The sequence below is a fragment of the Ostrinia furnacalis genome, unplaced genomic scaffold (genome assembly GCF_004193835.3).
Source record: "Ostrinia furnacalis isolate ACB-3 unplaced genomic scaffold, ASM419383v2 OfSCF0075, whole genome shotgun sequence".
Taxonomy (NCBI): domain Eukaryota; kingdom Metazoa; phylum Arthropoda; class Insecta; order Lepidoptera; family Crambidae; genus Ostrinia; species Ostrinia furnacalis.
Genome location: NW_021130314.1, coordinates 550,653 through 575,311, shown reverse-complemented (window position 1 = coordinate 575,311; position 24,659 = coordinate 550,653). Strand labels below are relative to the sequence as shown.

Genomic DNA, 24,659 nt, shown 5'->3' with positions numbered 1-24,659 from the left:
AATTCGAATTTTTGTGGTGTACTCGTAGCTAATACCTACAAGTATTATAATGATTCTGAATACAAAGTTATTGCTACTAGTATATAATATGCCCCCGTTTGCTCTATGATCTACTGGTTACAGAGATGATTCTGATCCAGAGCTCCTGGGTTTTATTTTAGTCATTGAAGGCCAAAATCCATCTGAACTTCCTCTTTAATTGGTATCATTATGACTGTACATTGTTGTAAGTATAACAAACCTCGCCGCCGTTGTTTCCTCCGGCGCCTGCGCCGCCCTCGCGCTGGCGGGCCGCGCGCGACGCCGAGCGCCGCTCGATTGTCAAGATCTGGTTCGACTCCACCGTCACCTCCTCTCGCATTTGGCCCTCGACGCCCGACAGAGGGCCTTCGTTGTAGTATCGTGTTTCTCGTTTTCTTCGTTTACCGTACGCGTCTCGGCCGCGACAGTTCACCTATTCAGACGTGAAAACAATCTTCAGTCAAACTCAATAACAAAAAGTTAATTGAGATAATAAATAAACAATACAATACGTGTCACTCTACATAGCGAAAATGATAAGATTTAATAAATCTTATCTGTCAATAGTGACTCTGTTATGGAATTAGAATACTGACCGGTTGGCATTTTCCAAAGCATATCCTAATGTTGCACTGGAATCTGATATTATCGCTACTTGGGAACTTGAAAGCGTTGAACAGAACTTTCAGAGTTCCATCATCATTGTGCTCCCACTCGCCGAATATGGACGGGTCGGTGGCGCACCCGTCCGCATCGGTCACAGTGTATTCATTCTCGACATTCGTAGCCACTTCACTGGTCTTCGCGATGCAGCTTCTAGCAAATCCACCGTATATACCTGAAGAATTATTTTTTTGTTAATATTTTCAAAGTTTAAAATTAGTGTAGCGTGCTCTTTCATTTATCTCTAAAATACTTACTGCTTGGCTGAACGTCGACTTGTAACGTTAGGTTCTCTCCGACAGTAGCAGAGTTGACTTCGTCTCCGGTTCGAGTGACGATCCTCATGGAGCAGACAGGTGGTGGTCCAGTGTTAGCAATAGTGCCTGCTGTTGTTAGCATCGACACATTAAACGCCAGAGTCACGTTCTTCTCGCCGGTTTGATAGATACATTTTATGTGGAAGGCTTTAGCATTCGATGTTACTAGTTTGAGATGATCTTGCATCACTAAGACGAAGCTTGCTAAACCCTAAAAATAATATAAATGTTAGTAACATAGTTAATACATTATCTTTCAAAATTAATTATTTCATATTTACTTCCAACAAAATAACTTACATTGACGTGCACAAGGCCACAGTTGCCAAAGTGAACAGTGAAGTCCACCGGGCTCTCTTGGTTCACAGGTGTGTTTACCACCAGTCCGCAGCGTTCGTCTTTGCTATAGCCTTTTACGTATAACAGTCCATTAAATCCTTCCTTTATTTTGAGACTTACTCGTATGCCGTTTGCCAAACAGTTAACCTGTGACAGATATATGCATTAATACAGAATAGACTGAAATATTATGGTATTGTCAATGACAGATCGAAGGTGGTTTCAGTGCTTACCTGCATTTCTGGCAGAGGGAAATCTGTTCGATAAGTCACGTTCGGCATTGTGGTTTCATTGCACAGAACACGTGGGTTGCCGGTGTAGCCTTTCGTACAGGTGCAGTGTGATCGGTGATCGTAGGCGTTGCAGATGGCATTCTGCCCGCATGGTTCCGCTTCGCAGGCGTCGATGCAGACGCCGTTGATACAGCGCTCGCGGTCGTCGCATTCTCGGTCTGCGGAACACACAACGCGCACGCAGACACCGCCGCGCGCCGCCCATCCGTTCTCCGTGTCGCAAACACATCGGCCACGAGAATCGACTGTTCGTCCTTCGTCCGCGCGGCATGGAGCACATTCACCAAGAGCATTAAGGCCTTGACCTTCCACGCAGGCAGCCGATGGTGCTAAAATAATAAATTTACATTAGCAATTATACTCTAACTAACAATACCTCACATGCAATACAAAATTTTCTAACACTTACTGATATTAGGTGTGCATTCGACTAGGGCGTTACCCCTATATCCAGGTATGCATTCGCAAATCATGGTTCGGACCGGCAGCGTATCGACGACAGTGCATTCTGCGTTGGTACCGCATGGTTTGGTGGTCTGGCAAGGGTTAACGCATTCGGCATTTAAGCAGACGGTACCGGACGGGCATTCGACATCGGATACGCATTGTGGTAAGTCGATCTTCTCGCAGTTGGTCTCAGTACTTCGGTAACCAGGTGGACATACGCAATGTGCCTCATGAAGATGAACGCGGCATTCAGCCGGTTCGCGGCAATTAGTGGTATTGCATGGGTTTACGCATTTCGTGTTTATGCACGATCTATCCAAAGGACAGTCACTATCAGCACGACAGCCAATAGGTGTGCAGCCTATTGTGGGGTTACCTGTAGTACCAATCTTACAGCGACATGCAGCCCGATGTTCGAGCCCGTAGCATTCTGCTAAAGATCCACAAACGTCTGGTTCAACGGAGCACGCTGGCACACATCGGTTGTTGATACAGGATTCGTCATCTGAGCATTGTGAGTCCGAACGGCATAAAACTTTGTAGCAACCTGTTCTTGCGTCACCTATATACCCTGGTCTACAAGCGCATACTGGCTTATGTTCTTTGATTAGGCAGTCAGTGTTCGGACCACAATCACATGGGTTTTTACAGATAGATGTTATACAGGCGTGATTTGAAGTGCAATCCGTATCAATTTCACAGACGACGTCAGATATTGGTGTTGCTGGACGACAGATGCCTCCACCGTTGCTGACATATCCTGGTGGGCAGGTACAGATCATAGTCCTGACGGGTAAAGTCGGTGAAACTTCACAACGTGCGGGTGTAGAGCATGGATGAAGAGCCGTACAAGGGTTAACACATCTTGAAGAAAGGCATGCAGATTTTGGTGGACAGTCTGCGTCGACATAACATTCAGCGATAGTTTCTGGGCGACACTCTACATAGGGACTTCCGATGTATCCAATGTCACACTTACAAACTGCGATGTGGTTTGGAACAAGACACTTGGCATTTCTACCGCATGTGTTACCAGACAGACAAGGATTAATACACCTATGAGCGTGACACTGTTTATCTAATGGACAGTCACTATTTGTTCTACATTCAATAGGGTTACATCCCACTCGTGCATCGCCCTCAAATCCATTTCGACAGCGACACAACGGTCGATTCCTTTCAACAAGACAATCTGCATTTGCTCCACACGTGCTGTTCAATAAGCATGGGCTGATGCAGTTCCCATTGACACAAGCTTCATTAGATTCGCATTCTGAATCAGTACGGCATCCTACTATTCGACAAACTCGATACGGATCTCCATCGAATCCATCTCTACAAGAACACACTGGGCGGTGGTCACGAATGAAACATTCTGCATTTTCTCCACAATTACATGGGTTTCGGCAAATTCTATTGACACAAGATTCTTGATCGCTACAGTCTTGATCAGAAGAGCAACTAGGAGCAGGCAGTTGCGCAGATTTGCATGACCCAGCTTCGTCTGGTAGATAACCTTCGGGACAGCGACATAACAAAGTACGGAACGGTATACTATCCGAAACTGAGCAACGCGCATTTCCATTGCAGGGCTTCAGTTCAGAGCATGCCTCGCGACATTGGTCTCTCAAACAGGCGTGTTTACTAGGACAGTCACTGTCTACACGACATTCTGGTTCGCCAATTACCGGAATCTTCATACAATGAGTTAAAGGATCGCCAGATGGTAGCGCAGCTGGACATCTACATGATGCTGCGTGATTTCTCGCGAAGCATTCTGCGTTGTTTGAGCATGGACTTTGACCTTCTGCTGAGCAGGCATGAAGACAAACACCGTTAATACAGACGCTGTCGTCGTTACAGTCACTGTTAATTTCGCACTCGGAAGTTTTACATCTGGTGTATGGGTCTCCTATGGTACCAGCAGGGCAGCGACAGTTGGCTCGGTGTGATTTTCCATAGCATTCTGCGCTAATAGCACATGGTGCATCTATTACACATGGGTTAACACATGCACCATTGTAACAGGTATCGCTGTCCGAGCATTCGGAGTCTGACGAGCAGCCAACTAAAAGTAAAACACAATTAAAATTTTATTTTTGAATAAAAACAATGCTTATTAAGTAATTCTATTTTAAGATCTAAGCCTTGCTAGAAACAGTCAAATATTAGATTTATGTTATGTCATATTGCTTACCCTTTCTACACCCGATGTATGGGTTGCCTGAGAATCCACTTGCGCAATAACAAACCGGATGATGTCGTATTACTGAGCACTCTGCATTGGTGCCGCAAGCGCAAGGGTTCGCACATGCGCCATTTACACATGCCTGGGACAATGGACACTCGGAGTTCGCTTTACAACCTACAGTTTTGTCTTCTGCAGCTGAAAATGAAAATTTGTTTTACTACAGAAATACTTATCAGAAAAAATTATAGAAATGTTATTTTACAGGATCAAACTAAAAGCACGATCTGAATGCTGATTTTGTTAATTTGTTGGTTATATCATATATTTTAAAATATTGCTACTTACGTGGTACACATTGTCTAGTTGCAACCCCAGAGTAACCACTGGGGCAAGAGCACTGTGGTTTGTGATCGATAACTCTGCATAACGCTCCAGGTCCACATGCATTTGCGCAAGGGTTGACACACTGGCGATCTCGACAGGCGCGCTCTGTGCTACATTCGTCGTCACTGTAGCATTCTGGAACTTGTTGTCTTGGTTCCACGTTACATTCTATTTTCGGGTTGCCGTAGTATCCTTGAGGACATGTGCAGTGCGCTGCGTGGTCGACTGATTCGCAAAGAGCGTTTTGTCCACAAGGGTTGACTCTACACGCGTCTACGCAACTTCCTCGTCGACAGACCTGGCTAAGAGCACAGTCCAAATCAGCGGAGCATTCTGCTTCAGGTGGTGAACGGCATCCACTGTCAGGCGCTACTCGACCACCGTCCGGACAAACGCATGCGACTGCTCGTAGAGGTAGAATATCGACAGTCTTGCAAATCAGGCCTACATCACATGGATTTGTTAGGCAAAGGTCTGTGCAGCGAGCGTTAACACATGCGAGTGGAGAAGCGCAATCAGAGTCAGTGACGCATTCGGTTGTAACTTGTTTTCCGCAACCCTGAAGGTATGGGTCGCCGGATAGACCGGATCGGCAAGTGCAGACGGGCCTGTGGTCTCTTGCAGTGCATGTAGCACCGGGCGCGCAGGCGTCATCAGTGCAAGCCGGTTGGCAAACGCGGTTAAGTCTGTTACAGGTTTGTGTGTCATCGCAGTCTTCGTTGTAGTGGCAGATGGCAGATATACAGGCGCGGCGTGGGTCACCCTGCGTACCAGGTGGGCAGCGGCAAGAGGCGACGTGAGCGACTGCTTCACAAACAGCATCGCGGCCGCATGGTGTACCGAGGGCGCATGGGTCCTGGCAGTATCCTCTGACGCAGGTTTTGTCAAATGGACAGTTGTCGTCTGTTGTGCACTCAGCTGTGAAAAATATAAGGAAATGAGTTGGGTTTAAAATATAGCAACAAACCATTTATAAAGATTTTATTTTAGGGTTTGTTTTGATACTCACGTGTGTAACAAAGTCGAGAGGGATCACCAGCCGTTCCAGGTGGGCATCGGCAAGCAGCGCGATGGTCGAGCGGCGTGCAGAGCGCGCCTGAGCCGCATGCCCCGGCGCAGGCTGACACGCAGCGACGGTTCACGCAAGCTTCAGCAGCACCGCACTCAGAATCCGTAGTGCATTCAGGTGATGGACTCGCTGTGAGATGACCATGAATGTTTAGCAAAATAACGTGATAAATTGTCATTTGAAATTTGTACATCTCGTCATCTAAAGTCAACTAAGTAAAAATCTAAAGAGTACTGACCTGGAGAACAAGCAACTCTGGGGTCTCCTTGCAATGGTGGTATGCAACGGCACTCGGCGACGTGGTTGGTGGCTCGGCACTCTGCGCCGGTTCCACACACGCCCGCCTCGCAGACGCCTATACAGCGGCCATTCAAGCAGCGCTCCTCCAGTCCACATTCGCTGTCTACGCTGCACTCTCCTCCTGTACACGTAATATAGGTTTTAGAATTTTTAAATTAAATAATTTGAAATACTTACCCATCGTAAATTATTTATAAGATTGCCTTAACTATTATTGCAGTTACTAAATTATACTGAACCGGTTAGTTAACCGAATTGTCATGTAATCTACAGTTTCCACTTCCAAGTTTGATTAAAATTAGGGGAATGTACCTATATTGTGCGGTGTACCCAAAAATGTGCATGTAATGTGAGTGACTAATAAATATATTTTACACGAGTGCTACAAAAATATCCTGAATAGTGAAAAAATTATACAGTGCCGAAACACATTATGGGTCTGTACATAGTCATGAATTATAGGTATCATGCACCATATTTCATTTCATCGTCGTCGATTGTTACCATAAGCTTGTTGTATTTTATTTATTATTCTGTTCCATTTTTGGTACAGTCCTCCTATATCGTGTCGTTGATGGTAGGCACATTTTAACAGGAAGAAAGCTGTTGTTAACAGAACAAACATTATTACCTTAAGAATAATTATTATGCTTGGAACTCATTTCTTTTATTATTATGTATAATGTGTTTGTAAGACAACTTACTTGGGTTACATTGTACTGAAGCGTCGCCAGTGAGAGGCCTAGGGCACTCACACACGAGAGTGCGGAATGGCAAGGTGTTCGCCACTCTGCACACCGCGCGTGTTCCACACGAAGTGGTTTCGCACGGGTTTTTACAGTTTCCTTGCAGACACGCCAAGCCGGGGCCGCAGTCCGCATCTTTTTCACATTCGGCGCGCTCGAGTACTAAAAATGTATAAGTTATTCGTAAAGATACACATATTTTACACAAACACATTTTTAAAAGTCATATTATTCAATACAAACCTGGTTGACAAGATATCTTGGGGTCTCCTTGAGTATTTCGTGGGCATTCGCAAACAGGTGCGTGGCGGTTGACGGTGCAAAGCGCGCCCTGGGCACATGCGCCAGGGCATGGGTCTTGACAAACGCCACTTCTACAGGCCAGCCAAGAGGCACAGTCATCGTCCACCACACACTCGCTTCTTTGGCATCCGGTCCACGGGTTGCCCCGAGCGCCAGAGTCGCATTCACAAGATGCAGTATGTCCTCGAGCGACGCAGTGAGCGTTTGTTCCACATTGTATACGTGTGCAAACTTTGATGCACGAGCCGCTTTCACAACTTTCGTCATCAGGGCAGTCGTTGTTGCTATGACACTGAACTGTAAATCCATTGCGTTAATTAGTAAACAATACAGTACAGTACTACAGTTTCATAAAATGTAGTTATTTATAATTAAAAATAATGTACAAATAAAATAGCATAGTTATTCTTTAATATTTACCTGAATAACATCCTCTGTAAGCGTCGCCTTCATATCCTGGTAGACAAGCGCACCGTGCTCTGTGTTGTCTTGCCAAGCAGCGAGCGTTTATACCACAGTTAGTGGGTCCGCATACCGGCGAGCATCGTGAGTCCACACACGCAGCATTGTCTGGGCATTGTTCGTCAGCAACGCATTCAGGTTTCGGCGGTGGTGGCGTTTCAATGATGATACGTTCGCAACGAACGAAGGCTGAGCCAGTGTATCCAGCAGGGCAAGAACATACCGCCGCGTGTCTAACCACCGTACATAATGCGTTCAAACCGCAAGCGTTGATGCAAGGGTCCGTACACTTCCTGTTTATGCATGCTCGGTCTCCAGGACAATCGTCATTGACGATGCATTCTGGGTAAGTGCAGAAGCCGTTTCGGCATGTGCCGTGTGGACCGCACGGGTTAGGGTCGCACGGGTCGTTTTCGATCGGTTCTGTAATGGAATGTGAAAATACGTAATAGCAACACAAAGACATATATTTTTGTCTATACGATAACATGAATGAATATACATAAATATGAATATTTACCAGTAGGTCTGCATTCCAAAAATGGATCACCGGTTGTCAGTGAAGGACATGAGCATATCGGTGCATGATCGATGACTCTGCACAGGGCAGCCAGGCCGCATGCTCCCTCGCACGGGTTCACGCACTTGTTGCGGACACAGGCGCGGTCGCGTGCGCACTCTGAGCTGACCACGCACTCGGGTCGGCAGCCTCCGGACGCCGCGTCGCCGCTGGTGCCCGAGGGGCACGAGCACACGGCGTTGTTGCCTGACACCGTACAGAGAGCGCCCGGGCCGCACGGCGATGGCGTACACGGTGGTGCTGCGTCAGATAACGAGATGGATACGTTAATCATGTCATGATTGATAAAATGCCGTATCACTGGCATAACGAATTACTATAACATAATGGAACAAGTTTAGTAGGACTGTGTAAATAAATATCGTGAAAAAATTCATAATTGTGACGTGTTAACAGTTACTTATTATTAAACGAGTATTAATGGGTATTATTAGATTTGTGTGACTTTTGACATGCCACATGTGGTATGTTTTTAACTAAGATTCTGTTTACCTGATTTAATGATTTCACATATTTCGAATGCATTTCCTCTTGTTCCAGGTGGGCATGAGCATAGTGGTATGTGATTGACGGTCTCGCAGTCGGCACCCACGCCGCACGTGCCTTGGCAAGGCTCGCGGCACCGCGAGCGGATGCACGCGCGCGATGGCGAGCAGTCCGAATCTGACAGGCACTCGGGACGGCATCCCGTGTACGGGTCCCCGTGGAGGCCAGTTTCACATTCACAAGAAGCGCCGCTTCCTCTCACGCGACAAATCGCGCCAGGCCCACATGGTGATGGAGAGCACGGGTCATTTGGTGGTTTGGCTGTAAATATCAACATACAATTTGAAATAAGTTCATAATTGCGCATAATTACAGCAAGTACGCTATTAAGCTATTATCCGAAAATTATCCGAAAAGGAAAAATTAAAGTCACGTCCCAAGAAGCAGTTCACTAAGTTTCGCAAGTAAAACCCATGCCTAAGCTTTAAATGCGAAAACATTAGCTAGCCACAATTGAGATTCCCTATTTGTTTTTCATGTATTAACGTTTCGATTCACTACTAGCAAACATTTCAATTTTGTTTTATAATAAGCGTTGTCATCTAAATCTATCTTACGAATATTTCCGATGGGACGACATTCCATAAGGGGGTTTCCAGTAGTGGAAGGGGGACAAGTGCAACGGGGTTCGTGCGCGACTGGTGTGCATATTGCGCCCGCGCCGCAAGCGCCAGGGCACGGGTCGACGCAACGCCTGTTCACGCAAGCGGACCGGCCGTCGCAGTCGTTGGAGTTGAGACACTCGTAGCGACAGAACGGCGGTGATCCGAGGAAGCTGGTCCTGCAGCGGCATTGACCGCCGATACAATCTGCGTTCGGACCGCAGTCTGGACATTCTGATCTCTTCGGTTCCGTTTCGAAGACGGCTGTGAAATCGATTTCAAGATAACATTTAGAGACTGAACATCAGAAAGAACTTTTTTTACGTCGTGGTTTTCCACGATGTTTTTGTAACATACCTGGCAAACATCTTATGAATGGGTCTCCGATGTAGTTAGGCGGGCATGAACAGATTGGCGAGTGGAACCGCGCGTGACATATAGCGTGGGCCCCACAGGCGCCAGGACATGGGTCGCGACATCTGTTTTAAATGAATAATTAATTAAAATGTTAATTTCTAAATTAGCCTTCGTCGTCCACTTACGTTTTACCTATGAAAGTAAATAACCATTGTTTCCAGCTGTATAATGCTGTAAATTGGGGATAGTTATAATAGTGATTTGGTAGTTCTTTTGTTTTTTCTGAACACTGTACCTGTTGTTGCGACAGGCGCGGTCCTGCGCACAGTCGGCGTCGCGTTGGCACTCGGAGCGGCAGCCAGCGCCGCGCTGCTCCACCGTGGCGGGTCTGCACGAGCAGTGGGCCACGGTGCCCGCAGCGCGGCAGATGCTGTTCGGGCCGCAAGGGTTCGGCGTGCATGGGTCCGACACCACGGGTTCTGTGATGAAGCATTATGTAAGTAGTTTTCTTATATTGCAATTGCTCAGCATTACACAAATACGCGGTTTGTTTGATTTTTTGAAAACAATTTCAAAATATTTTCTACATGACGTGAACTAGCATGAGGGTCCTATTTCGTAATCGTCCGCACAAAGCAGAAACTTTTTTATGACTTACCTATAGGTCGACGGCAAGCTAAGAATGGATCTCCTTGCAGTGGCGCTGGACATTCACAAATTGCTAAATGGTTGTACACATTACATACAGCATCCACACCACATGCGTTTACACAGGGGTTCACGCATTTATAGTTTACACACGCCATTTGTTTTGAGCATTCATTATCAGATGTGCATTCTGGTCGACATTCTATATTAGGATTGCCTTGATATCCTGGCACGCAAGAACATGTTCCATTGTCGCAAATTGCATTTATTCCACAGGGATTACGAATGCATGGATCCAACGGTGGTAGGTTAGGTTCGGGTTCTGTGTAAAAATTAAATAATAAGAATAATGCGTATTACTTACTTATAAATTAATTAAAATTAGTTAAGGTACTTATAATCATATTTTGAAACGAAAAAAGTAATTACCTCTTAATATGTAGCAACCTTCAAATGAATTGCCACGATAACCTCTTAAACAAGTGCATATAGCAACATGGTTCATAGCTCGACACTCTGCGTTGGGCCCGCAGGATCCAATACAGGGATCTACACATTTTTCCCGAACACATGCTTTGTTATTTGGACAATCTTCATTAATAGTGCATTCTGGTGCGCAACGCGGAGGGGCGCCGACATAGCCTGGGTTGCAGCTGCATATAGCGGAACCACCAACATCTCTACAAGTTGCAAATGGACCACATGGACTGGGTTCACATGGAGTAGGTTTTACAGGTGGCTCAATTATTTTTCTATAGCATCTTGTGAATGGATCTCCTTCGAATCCAGATAAACATGTGCAATAGGGACTATGACGATGCACGCGACATTGAGCATTCTGCCCACAAGTACCAACACAGGGGTCGACACATTTTTGCCTGACACATGCTTTTTCAAGTGGACATTCTGGGCTTGTTAAACATTCAGGGCGACAATTTGGAGGTGCACCAATGTATTCTGGTTGGCATGTGCATATAGCTTGATTATTCATTTCTTTGCAAGTGCTATAGGGTCCGCACGGTGATGGATTACACGGGTTTATTGGTTTTTCTGTAAAGAAAAAGATAACATAAGCAAAATGACAAAATATGTATTGCTATCGTAGTTATGAAATTGTTAGTTGGTTTACCTTCTCTCAGAATGCAGTTGTCGTACGGGTTTCCAATGTAACCAGTTAAACAGATGCAATTAGGAACGTGGTTTGCTACTTGGCAGCGAGCATTTGTACCGCATAGACCTGGGCACGGATCTTGACATTTGTTGTTCACACAGGCCAAGTTGTCTGTACAATCCGAATTAATGACACATTCTGGTCTACATCCCTCATAAGGATTGCCAAAGTATCCCACTAAGCATGAACAACTTCCTGCATTGTTACGCTCTTGGCAAATCGCATTCAATCCACAGGGGCTCGGTGAACAAGGTCTTATTGGGACCGGTGGTCTTGTCGAAGGAACTGAAAAAAAAAACAGAATAATTTCATTTGGATACTTCTTTTGAAGAAGGCAGTAGAAGCATTACCGCTTTTTATTTTAAATCGCTTACCAGACACTGGTGTACACTGGTCAAACGAATCTCCTCTATAGCCAGGTTGACAAATGCATTGCGGTGAATGACTGATCACGCGACATTCTGCATTTCGCCCACACGCTCCTAGACAAGGATCGACGCAGATTTTGTTGACACAAGCTTTGTCAAAACTACATTCGCTGTTTGTTACGCACTCTGGTCGGCAATAAGGAGGATTCCCAATGAAACCAGATAAGCAAGTGCAAGATGGAGAGTCATTGACGGCTCGGCATAACGCGTTAGGTCCACAAGGTGAAGGATCACATGGAGCTCTTGTGGCAGGCGGCAAACCTGAAAGAATAGAAAAAGTTATAATAAATGATAACCCAAACTTATCAGAAGGTGTAGAGAAAAAGTTTTCCTGATACTTACTTAAAGGAATGATGGAACATTGGGTAAATGGATCGCCACTGAAACCGTTTGGACAGTAACAAATAGGTTTATGGTTGTGAATTCTACATTCAGCATTCAATCCACAAGAGCCTCTACATGGGTCGACACATTTTTGATTGGAACATGACATAACGCTTGTACAATCTGAATCCACCAAACATTCTGGTCTGCACGATGGTGGGGCACCGAAGTAGCCAATCAGACATGAGCACATTGCCTGTTCGTTTATAGTACGGCACACGCTATTCGGTCCGCACGGTGAAGGCTCACATGGATTCCTCTTTGGTGGTGCTGAAATTAAACAATGTTTTTTTATATTAAGATGGAAATAATGCACATGGTTATGGTTATTTCATTCTATTTAATTAATCTTAAATTATCATCACGGTAAGTGATTTAAATTATTCATTACAATGAATCAATGTTTTTAGTCGCATATAATATTAAGGTTTTATACTAACCAGTTATTGCCACACAACTAAAGAAAGCATTTCCTGTTGTATTTGAAGGGCAGCTGCACATTGGTATGTGATTATAGACTTCACACAGGGCTCCTTGACCGCACAGATTAGCGCATGGATTAATGCATTTATTGTTACTGCAGGCTAAATTCAATGCACAGTCAGAGTTAGTTGTGCACTCTGGACGACAGCTTAGGTATGGATTTCCAAAGTAATTTGGTTTACAAGTGCATACACCGTCATTGCAATCTGCGTTTGCTCCGCATGGGCTGGGATTGCACTTGTCATAAATAGTCGGAATTGGTTCTGAAATATAATAAAATGCTATAGTTAAGAAAATTAAAAAATTACAATTATTGTGTCTTCATTTAGTTATAATGAGTAGGTAGTCTTATTTCATTAACAAAGACAATGTCAGGATAAACTTCATACAAAACTAAAATCTTTTTTCTCTGATTTGCCTGAGTTGAACCGAAAACAAAGTTCAGAAGTTATGTACTTATTTCTAAATCTAATGCTTACCTATTTTTTCTTTTACGTGGCAACTTTGGAATGGATTACCAGTGTACCCTTCCAAGCAGCTGCATATAGCAGCATGTTGATATACGTGACACTCTGTCTGTAAGCCGCAAGATCCTTGACAAGGATCGAGACACTTGCTGTTTATACACGCTTTGTTACTGGGACAGTCAGAGTTAATGGAACATTCAGGTCTGCAGTTCGGTGGTGATCCGACGTAGTTGTCCATACATGAACATGATGGTATTTTGTTAATAACTTGGCAGAAGGAATTCGGTCCACATGGAGATGGCAAACAAGGATTCACATCTGGCTCTGGTAATCCTGCAAATTAAAAATTACATTGATTTATATATTATATGGATTTGAATATGCTTATAAAGAGGATTAGATAAGAAATATATTTACTTTGTATCACTCCACAGCGGATAAATGGATCTCCTTCAAAACCTTGTCGACAACTACAAATTGGTGCATGATTCACAACTCTACATTCAGCATTTTCTCCGCAAACGCCGATACATGGGTTCCTACATTTTTGGTTTACACAGCTTTGTGTAGAGTCACACTCTGAGTTAATTGTGCATTCTGGTCGACAATTTGGAGGTGCACCGAAAAAGTCGGGCATGCAGGAGCACGTAGCTTGTCCATTATTAATCTTACAGATTGAATTGCTACCGCACGGATTCGGTACGCATGGATCCTGAGGTGGCGGAGCTAGAAAAAAAGAATATGTTAGATATTGTATTATGCTTTACAGTTATTTTACAGCTCATTATGATCGACGATTGGTGTACGATTTACTTACTTGGTTCGTTTATGATTATATGACAATAGCTGTATGGGTTTCCTGTATACCCGACGGCACAACTACATGTTGGCACATGGTTAATAACTTGGCATACTGCTGTTGAACCACATACTCCTGGACATGGATCTTCACATTTATTTCGTAGGCATGCCTTGTTGTAAGGACAATCAGTATCTACTGTGCATTCTGGGCGGCAGGATTCATATGGATTGCCAAAGTAACCAACTTCGCATATGCAAGCCCCAGCGCCGTTTGTTGATACTCTACAACGAGCATTAGCACCGCAGGGTGATGGGTTACATGGATCGATAGGTGCGACAGCCGGTGCCAATTGATAACAAGATGTAAATGGATCGCCAGTATATCCATTTTGGCATGAACACATGGGGCTGTGCAAGTGAACAGCGCATAATGTATTGATACCGCAAGATCCTGGGCATGGGTCTTTACATTTATAGTTTATACAGGCTTTATTTAAAGGACATTCATCGCTACTTGTACATTCTCTACGACATTGCGGTGGAGAACCTTCAAATGTTGGCTGGCAAGAACATGTCGGAGAGTTACTAGCGGAAACCGTGCACAAAGAGTTTGGTCCACAAGGTGATGGGATACATGGATTGTTAGGTGGTTCCTCCTTCAACACTGAAAAACAAAAACATTCAACGTTAATTATTTTATCAGGCATGGTAAGCATGTGTAACTAAATAAAGCTTATTCTTAGTAATCTTCAAATGCGTACCTGAACAATATGAGAATGGTGAACCGGTGTATCTTGGAGGACAACTGCATATCGGATTATGATTTATCACAGTACATATAGCGTTGTGACCGCAAGATCCAGGACAAGGATCTTGACACTTTCGATTAATACAGGCTAAAGATGGTGAACAGTCAGTGCTCTGTATACATTCAGGTCGGCAGTTCGGAGGGTTGCCTATGTAACCTGGCAAGCAAGCGCAGATAGCTTGATTGTTCAACTCCCTGCACGTACTATCTGGTCCACACGGAGATGGTTCGCACGGTCTTATTACAGGTTCTGAAATAACATGACGTGAATATTAATAAAAATCATTGCGTTATTAAGTTTTGTTGATATTGCAAACATACTTATTTTTTTATTAAAATATTTTACAACTTACTTTCAACAACTGTGCACTGAGTAAATGCATTGCCAGTCATACCGGCTGGACAACTGCAGATGGCTACATGATTGTACACGTTACATTCAGCGTTTATACCGCACATATCTCGACATGGATCGACGCATTTTGATCGCAAACATGCTTTGTCTAGTGGACAATCTGTGCTGAGCACACACTCTGGTCGGCAATTAAAGTAGGGGTCACCGTGATATTCAGGTAGACATGTGCATACACCATTGTTACATTCAGCATTAGCACCACAAGGAGATGGATTACATGGATCAGGAGCACGTTCGGGTTCTGAAAAAACATTGAAACTCATTTATATTTAGAAACTAAAAACTAACTAAAGGGGTACAGACATTACAAATTGTGGTCACCTATGTTTATTAATTTTATAATTACCTGGAGGTTTGATTTGGCAAGATGAAAATGGATCGCCATAATACCCAGATGGGCACGAACAAACAGGAACATGATTAATGACATTACAAATTGCATTAAATCCACAAGAGCCAGGACATGGGTCTATACATTTCATGTTGATACACGCCTTGTCATTACTGCAATCGGTATTAATGACACATTCGGCCTTACAATTTGGTGGGCTGCCGAAGAATCCTGGATTACAAGTGCAAGATGGTATTCCTCCAATATCTCTGCATTGCGCGTTCAATCCACATGGTGAAGGAACACATGGATTTATCGGTTCTACTGGTGCTTGAGGTGTCTGAAGAACGAAACATACTGAGAACGGATCGCCAGTATAGCCCTGTTTGCAGGTACATATCGGGTTGTGTTTGATAACTCTGCACTCTGTATTAACACCACAAGATTTAGGGCAAGGATCTGTACACTTCAGATTTTCACAAACTTTGTCAAGAGGACACTCGGGACTTGTTACACATTCAGGGCGACACATTGGTGGTGATCCTTGGTAGCCATTTAAGCAAGTGCAAATAGCGTAACCGTTTTGAGATTTGCATTGGCTGTTCGGTCCACATGGTGATGGATTACATGGGTCTGATATTTCATCTGCAAATAAAATAAATATTTTTATGATTTAATCAAAATGAAAACTTTTCTAATATTGATTGCCAATTGAAACATACCTGTAGGTATGTACAATGTACATAATTTTAGAAGTATGCAACTTACCTTGTGGTTTAAAAGTACAAATCTTGTAAGGGTCGCCAAAGTGCTGATCAGGACATGTACAACTTGGGATGTGATTGATAACATTACATTGTGCATTAATGCCGCATGTACCAGGACATGGATCGTGACACTTATTTTGATAGCATGCCAAATTAGAAGGACAGTCTGAATTTAATAAACATTCGGGCTTGCAGTATTCATATGGATTTCCGAAATATCCCGGTAAACATGTGCATGATCCAGCATTGTTAAATTCTTTACACTCAGCATTTGCACCACAAGGTGAGGGTACACATGGCGTAGGTCTTTCTTGCACTGAATTTGCTACTACGATACTGCAGCTAATAAATGGATCACCATTGAAACCATTTTGACATAAACAAATAGGAGTGTGACTCACTACCCGGCACTCAGCGTTTATGCCACAAGAACCTGGACACGGGTCTTTACATTTGCGGTTCAGACATGCCATATTAGATGCGCATTCAGTGTTGCTCGTGCATTCAGGTCGACAGCTTGGAGGTGCTCCTATATAATCTGGTAAGCATTTGCATTGTGCATTATCACCATTTTCAGTGCATTCTGAGTTAGGTCCGCAGGGTGAAGGTAGACATGGATTTACTTTAACTGGTGGTGTTGCAGCTAGAACAAAAATAAATTGAGGTTAACTGGACTTATAAAATATTAAGGGAAACGAATTACGTGTTAGTATAACAAAATCATATACTTACGAATGAATTGGCATGTTGAGAATGGGTCTCCTGAATAACCAGACAGGCATGTGCATATTGGATTGTGATTGACCACTATACATTGAGTGTTACGTCCGCAAGCACCCGGACATGGGTCTATACATTTTTGATTTGAGCATGCCTGGTTTAACTTGCAATCGGAACTGACGACACATTCCGGACGACAATTCGGTGGACTGCCAATGTAACCTTTCACACAAACACAAACGGCGTGTCCATTCACTTCCCTGCACTGGCTGTTGGGACCGCATGGAGAGGGTTCGCACAAGTTAATTTGGACTGGTGGTTCTGGAAATATGAAGATATATCAATTAAACATGTAACTTTTAATAGTATTAAAATAGGTTTAACTCAATAAAACTATTAAATACAAACCTTCTACTTTCGTACAATAGTGGAAAGGAGATCCTGTGAAACCAACAGCACAAGAGCACATTGGTATGTGATTGAAAACTTCACAGATAGCATCCGTTCCACATGTCCCGATACATGGATTACCACATTTATTCTTCATACAAGCTTTATCTCTTGGACAATCGGAGTTGAGTACACACTCAGGTTTGCATCCAAAGTAGGGGTCGCCAAAATATTCCGGTAAGCATGAACAAACTCCGTTTTGGCAAATCGCATTTGCACCGCATGGAGATGGCGAACACGGATTTATAGGCTCCGGTTCTGTAAAATTTAAGATAGATATGAAATCAAAAAGTATTTATACGATAATTACTTTAACATAAGTAGGTTATATGTAAATTTACCGTTCTGAATGATGATACAATTACTAAATGGATCTCCAAAATATCCCGGCAGACATGCACAAGTTGGTATGTGGTTGTTGACGTTACATTGTGCATTATTTCCGCACGCTCCTGGGCACGGGTCGACGCACTTATTATTAATGCAAGCAGTCAGAGCGCTACATTCTGAGTTTACGCTACATTCTGGCCTGCAACTAGGCGGTGATCCTATGTAGGTAGGAAGGCAAGTGCATCTGACGTTGCCACCGTATTCTTGACATTGTGAATTTGGTCCGCAAGGCGAAGGCACACACGGGTTAACATTGGATGGCGGTGGAGAAATCGATAATGGTACTGAAACAGAAAGTATTATCATTGCGACGTTTGAATATTGTCTGCTATTAAAAGTTTGAAAAATTAAGATGTTTACTTACTTGGCACACAATTAGTGAATGGATCACCCGTGAAGCGATCCTTGCATGAGCATATTGGATTATGAGCGAATACTTTGCAGTTTGCATTTAGTGCACATTGTCCTATGCACGGATCAACGCATTTGCGATTAACACATGCCTTGTCAATTGGACATTCGCTATTAATCGTACATTCTGGACGACAATTGGGTGGAGTGCCAACAAAGTCGGTTTGACAAGTGCATACTGCTTGGGATTTCACTTCGCGACATTGACTATTGGGACCACAAGGTGATGGCGTACACGGTGTTGGTTTCGTAAAATCTGAAATGAATTAGCAAGTTATTAAGTTGTTGTTTTTATTATATTAGTTTTATAAAAAAAAACGATTAAGTACTTCTTTATAGATATTACCTTCAACTTTTTCAATGCAATAGGTGTATGCATTACCCGTAAAACCTGGCGGACAATAGCAAGATGGCAAATGGTTTACTACTTGACATATTGCATTTGAGGCACATACGCCGGGACAAGGGTCTTTGCACTTGTTTTGAATGCAAGCTTGCATTGGTGGACAATCCGTATTAATAACACACTCTGGTCGACAGCCCTCATACGGGTTGCCAACGTAGGATTCAATACATCTACATGCTCCAGCTCCGTTTCTTTCTGTGCATTCAGCATTAATGCCACAGGGTGAAGGTTCACACGGTGAACTATATTCTATTTGTACATCTGGAAATAATTTGATTCATTAGGCTTATGGTTGTTCATCATACAAGCTAATATAATATTAGTTGATATTAAACAATTTTTATATCATTACCTCTAATTGGATTGCATGAAACTAAAGGATCTCCAGTTTGGCCATAAGGACAAGTGCAAACTAATGCGTGGCTAATGACTTTACAGTCTGCGTTGTAACCACAGCTTCCTGGGCACGGGTCTCTACATTTCTGATTGACGCATGCGGTGTTGCTGGAGCATTCAGAATTACTGATGCATTCTGGCCGGCAATTTGGAGGAACTCCAATATAATCAGATTGACAAGTGCATGATGGTGATTCTCCTATCACTTTGCATATTGAGAACGGTCCACAAGGTGATGGCGTGCATGGGTCAACTGGCGGTGTAGGTTCAGCGACTGAAATAAACAGACAGCATCGGTGTAAAATCATAACTGATACTCCTATTTTTGATAAAATAATAAATACTTCAATTGTTGATAGTTACCTATGGGAATGCATCGTGAGAATGGATCTCCCGTATTGCCGTTGGGGCAAGAACATATAGGGTTGTGATTGACAACCTCACACCTTGCTCCATATCCACAGGTGCCCAAACATGGGTTGATGCACTTATGGTTGTTGCAAGCTTCGTTGGACGGACATTCGGCACTTATTGTGCACTCTGGTCGGCAAGATGGTGGGCTGCCAATGAAGCTTGGAAGACAGGAACATACTGCTTGATTGTTTATTTCTCTACATTGACTGTTCGGACCACACGGACTTGGATTGCAAGGATTGACGTTTACAACTGCAAAAAATTATATTGTTAAACATTTAACTACTATTTTATTTATACAGATATACTTTCATACAGAAAATTTGTAGAATACCCACTTTCCACTCTATGACATTCAATGAAAGCATTTCCTGATGTTCCTTCTGGACATGTGCAAATAGGAATATGGTTGTACACGGTACATTGCGCACTGGGAGCACATGTCCCTGGGCATGGGTTCGTACATTTATTTCGAATACAAACCATATCCACAGAACAGTCCGTATTAACAACGCATTCTGGTTTGCAGCCCACATAAGGATCTCCTTGATATTGGTCAAGGCAAGTGCATATGCCGTCTCTACAGTTCGTATTAAATCCACATGGTGATGGATTACAAGGATCTTTAGGCAATTCAACTGAAAAAAAAACATTAACACATACATAAAATACTATTCATACATGGTTGACCCAACAATGAAGATTGTAAAAGTATTTTAATTAAATGTGTGTTGAAGTGTGTACATACCTTCCAAAGGTTGATTAATAACACAGTATGAGAACGGATCACCGGTATAGCCTTGAGAACATGAACATGCAGGGTTATGGTTGAAGACTGTGCAGATAGCATTTTGGCCGCAACTTCCGGGACATGGATCACGGCATTTTTGATTGATACAAGCCTTATCCGATGGACAATCTTGATTTATTGCGCATTCGGGGCGACAATTTGGTGGTAGCCCTTGATAATTCGGCATGCAAGTGCACGATGGGCTGCCATTGACATCCCGGCATATTGCATTATCACCGCATGGATTTGGCAAGCATGGATTTCTGATCGGCTCTACTTGTTGTACAGGAGCTAATGAACAAGAGAAAATATTTAATTACCTGACCTGACTCGTACTATAAATACACCAAAGCTTTATTTGTTTCATGTCAAACTATTCGTAATATCAAAGATACTCACGGCGTAAATAACAGCGAGTAAATGGATCTCCAATGTAATCCAAGTTGCAAGAGCATATGGGACTGTGATTGATGACTCTACAATTTGTGTTCAATCCACAATGGCCAGGGCAAGGGTCGACACATTTCTTATTCACACATGCCTTTTCTGGTGGACATTCAGAACTAACAGTACATTCTGGCCTGCAACCTGGTGGGGAACCGATATAATCAGGCATGCAAGAGCATACACTTTGGCCATTTACTGGGCGACAGATGCTGTTTGGTCCACATGGATTGGGTGTGCAGGGTGTAGGTGGTGCTACTGGTTCTGTAATAAGATTTAAGATTTGTTAAGAAATTCTTTAAACGTCAAATTAAAAACGAATATTATAATATGCTCAGTCATACATACCTCTTTCTATAACACATTGTTGGTATGGATCACCACTGTATCCAGTTGGGCACGTGCAGACAGGTAAGTGGTTGACTACTGCACATGTAGCAATGGGACCGCAAGTACCGGGGCATGGATCTTGGCATTTGTTACGAATACAGGCTTTGTTTGGCGCACAATCTGTGTTGACGGTACACTCAGGTCGGCACCCTTCGTAAGGATTGCCTATATAATCTGGCAAACAAGAACAGGAACCAGCAGTATTTTGTTCTTTACAAACAGCATTCGGTCCACAAGGGGAAGGTTGACAAGGTGTCGGTCTCTCTGGTATTAGATTTTGTTGTAAATAACAATTAGAGAAGGGATCCCCGATAAAACCATTTTCGCAGAAACATGTTGGAGAATGACTAATTACGCTGCATCTTGCATTTGTTCCACAAGCATTTATGCATGGGTCTTTACATCTTTGATTTATGCAAGCTTGATTAGTTGGGCATTCACTGTTACTAGAACATTCTGGTCTACAGTATGGAGGACCGCCGAAGAAGTTTGGCATACACGTACACGATGGTGATCCAGAAACATCTTTACAAATTGAATTTGGACCACATGGTGAAGGCGTGCATGGCGTAGTGTCAGCTACGGCTGGTTCTGTAAAAAAAATAATATATTTTTAGTCTTGAATTAGTGTTATGAATTTATTAAAAATATTAAGTATTTAAATACTTACGGAATGGTGTGCACCTAACAAATGGATCGCCCGTATATTGGGGTGGACAAATACATATGGGGTTGTGTTTAATAACGTTACATTCCGCTTTGACGCCGCATGACCCCGTACATGGATCAATGCATTTTTGATTACTACAGGCTCTGTTAAGTGGACAGTCGGAGCTTACGATACATTCTGGCCGACATAACGGAGGACTTCCTCTATATCCAGGCACGCAAGTACAAACCGCTTGACCACTCACTTCTCTGCATTGACTGTTCGGTCCGCAAGGGGATGGGAGACAGGGATTTGTTTGTGTTGGTACTGCAAAAATACAATATATTTTGTGAAATTACAGATTATTTGCCTAATTATATTTAAAAAAAATAATAATAATCTTAATAAAAAACCTAGACGTACCTCTTATTGGCTCACAGTTATAGAACGCGTTTCCTGTCATGCCTTGTGGGCAACTACACATGGGTACATGGTTTATCACGTCACAAATGGCGTTAGAAGCACATGTTCCTCTGCAGGGATCGACACACTTATTTTTGACGCAAGCTTTATCTCGAGAACAATCCGAACTCAAAACACATTCAGGTCGACAGCCTACGTATGGATCACCTAGGTGTTCTTCTATGCAAGTACATACTCCGTTATTGCATACAGCATTTGGCCCACACGGTGATGGGTTGCATTTGTCCGGAATTTCTTCTTCTGCATTAACGAAAAAAACATATAAAATGAGTTACGAACAAGAAATAAGTTAATGAAAAATTAAAAACGAAAAAATTAAATAAAAAATTAAATAAATACCTAATGGTTTTGGTATACAAGCTGTAAAAGCATCACCCATGTAACCTTGTGGACATGTGCAAATTGGTACATGGCGAGATACTGTGCACAATGCGCTTATACCACAAGAGCCAGGACACGGGTCGCGACATTTTTGTTGAATACATGCTTGCGACGTTGGACATTCTGAATTTATCGTGCACTGCGGTCTGCAGTTTGGTGGGCTTCCAAAGTAATCAGCCATGCATGTACAAGACGGTATGTTTCCAATTTCTTTGCAAATTGAGTTAGGACCGCAAGGTGACGGCACGCATGGATTTCTATATGGCTCTAGGTCAGGATGAGGAGCTGATGCTGAAAATTATAATACAATTATTGTCGGCCGTTTGGTGTAGTGGTTCAGAACGGACTACTATGCCGAGAGGTCCCGGGTTCGATTCCCGGCCGGGCAGAAATTGAAATGATGAATTTTAATTTCTGTGACGGGTCTGGGTGTTACTATGTATAATATGTATGTATTTAAAAAAAAAAGTATATAAGTAGTATATCCGTTAAGCTAGCACCCATAACACAAGCATATTAATTGCTTACTTTGGGGCTAGATGGCGCTGTGTGAGATTGTCCAAAGATATTATATTAAAAAAATTAAATTAGCTAAACTTTACAAGTAACTACAAGTAACTTCTCACTTAAAAGAAATCTTTTGTGTACTTACGTTGTATAGGGTTGCATCTAGTAAATGGATCACCAGTATATTGTTGTCTACATTGGCAAATTGGACTGTGGTTAATAACTCGGCAGTCTGTGTTGAGTCCGCATGCGTCAATGCAGGGGTTAACGCATTTCTGATTGATGCAAGCTTTGTCTCTCGGGCATTCAGTACTTATAGTGCATTCTGGTCGACATCCAGGTGGAGTTCCTATGTAGTCTGGTAGACAAGAGCACACTGCTTGTTTGTTTACTTCCTGACATCTACTGTTAGGACCGCATGGAGATGGTCGGCAAACATCAATTGGTGTTTCTACTACTACTGAAAACCAAAAATATTTAGCTATAAGATATAGCACTGTTAACTGAAAATAAATACAGAAGTTTAATTTGTTAAGAAGTGATTTTTACCTTCAGCAACACAATACCGGAACGGATCACCAGTAAATCCACGATTGCATGAACAAGATGGCGCATGATTTACAACTTGGCATAATGCATTTGGCGCACAGGCACCTGGGCACGGATTCTGACATTTGCTCTGTATACAAGCTCTATCTAATGGACAGTCGGTGTTAATTACACATTCTGGTCTACAACCTTCGTATGGGTTACCAAAGAATTCTGGTAAACAGGTGCAAGAGCCAGCTCCATTAAATTCTTTGCAAATAGCGTTAGCACCACAGGGAGATGGCTGACACGGAGTAGCGATATCTTGTAGAGGCTCTAGTCTATAACATTCAATGAAAGGATTTCCAGTGTAATCATTCATACAGGAACAAGAAGGAGAATGACTTATAACATGACACTCGGTGTAAAGTCCACACGCTCCATTACAAGGATCACTACATTTTTCATTGATACATGCGCGATTAGATGGACACTCTGAATTACTTATACACTCAGGTTTACAATAAGGAGGCGAGCCGAAATAGCCGTCCATGCAAGAACATGAAGGATTGCTAGAAATTTCTTTGCATATCGCATTAGGCCCACATGGTGACGGCGTGCATGGGAACACAGGTTCAGGTTTATACTCTTGTATGAAACATCTAACGAAGGGGTTTCCGGTGAATGTCGATGGACAAGAACAAATCGGATTGTGATTTATAACTTGACATTGAGCTGCTACTCCGCAAGCTCCTTGACAAGGATTTATACATTTTCTATTGCTACAAGCTTCTGCAGGAGAGCAATCTGTGCTCACTATACATTCCGGTCGGCAAGACGGTGGACTTCCAATAAATCCTACTAAACAGGAACACACTGCTTGTCCATTAATTTCACGACATTGACTGTTAGGTCCGCATGGGCTAGGTTGACATGGTTGTGGCCTTTCAACTGAAAATGTAGAAATTTTACATTAA

General features: G+C 43.0%; 1 protein-coding gene across 8 annotated transcripts in view; it reads right to left on the bottom strand.

The window, feature by feature from the left end:
- LOC114350564 (fibrillin-like protein dumpy) overlaps positions 1-24,659 on the bottom strand; it is a 99,527-nt gene that overhangs the window by 768 nt on the left and 74,100 nt on the right. For all 8 annotated transcript variants that reach the window (XM_028301410.1, XM_028301416.1, XM_028301426.1 and 5 more), the window contains 15 exons: positions 8,608-8,922; positions 8,056-8,355; positions 7,494-7,958; positions 7,014-7,370; positions 6,729-6,932; positions 5,963-6,145; positions 5,665-5,853; positions 4,617-5,573; positions 4,278-4,466; positions 2,043-4,148; positions 1,574-1,962; positions 1,302-1,487; positions 942-1,212; positions 618-859; positions 242-454 (listed from right to left, as the gene is read on the bottom strand). In XM_028301410.1, the coding sequence (XP_028157211.1) occupies positions 242-454; positions 618-859; positions 942-1,212; positions 1,302-1,487; positions 1,574-1,962; positions 2,043-4,148; positions 4,278-4,466; positions 4,617-5,573; positions 5,665-5,853; positions 5,963-6,145; positions 6,729-6,932; positions 7,014-7,370; positions 7,494-7,958; positions 8,056-8,355; positions 8,608-8,922 (6,566 nt within the window). The remainder of the gene's footprint in view (positions 1-241; positions 455-617; positions 860-941; positions 1,213-1,301; positions 1,488-1,573; positions 1,963-2,042; positions 4,149-4,277; positions 4,467-4,616; positions 5,574-5,664; positions 5,854-5,962; positions 6,146-6,728; positions 6,933-7,013; positions 7,371-7,493; positions 7,959-8,055; positions 8,356-8,607; positions 8,923-24,659) is intronic.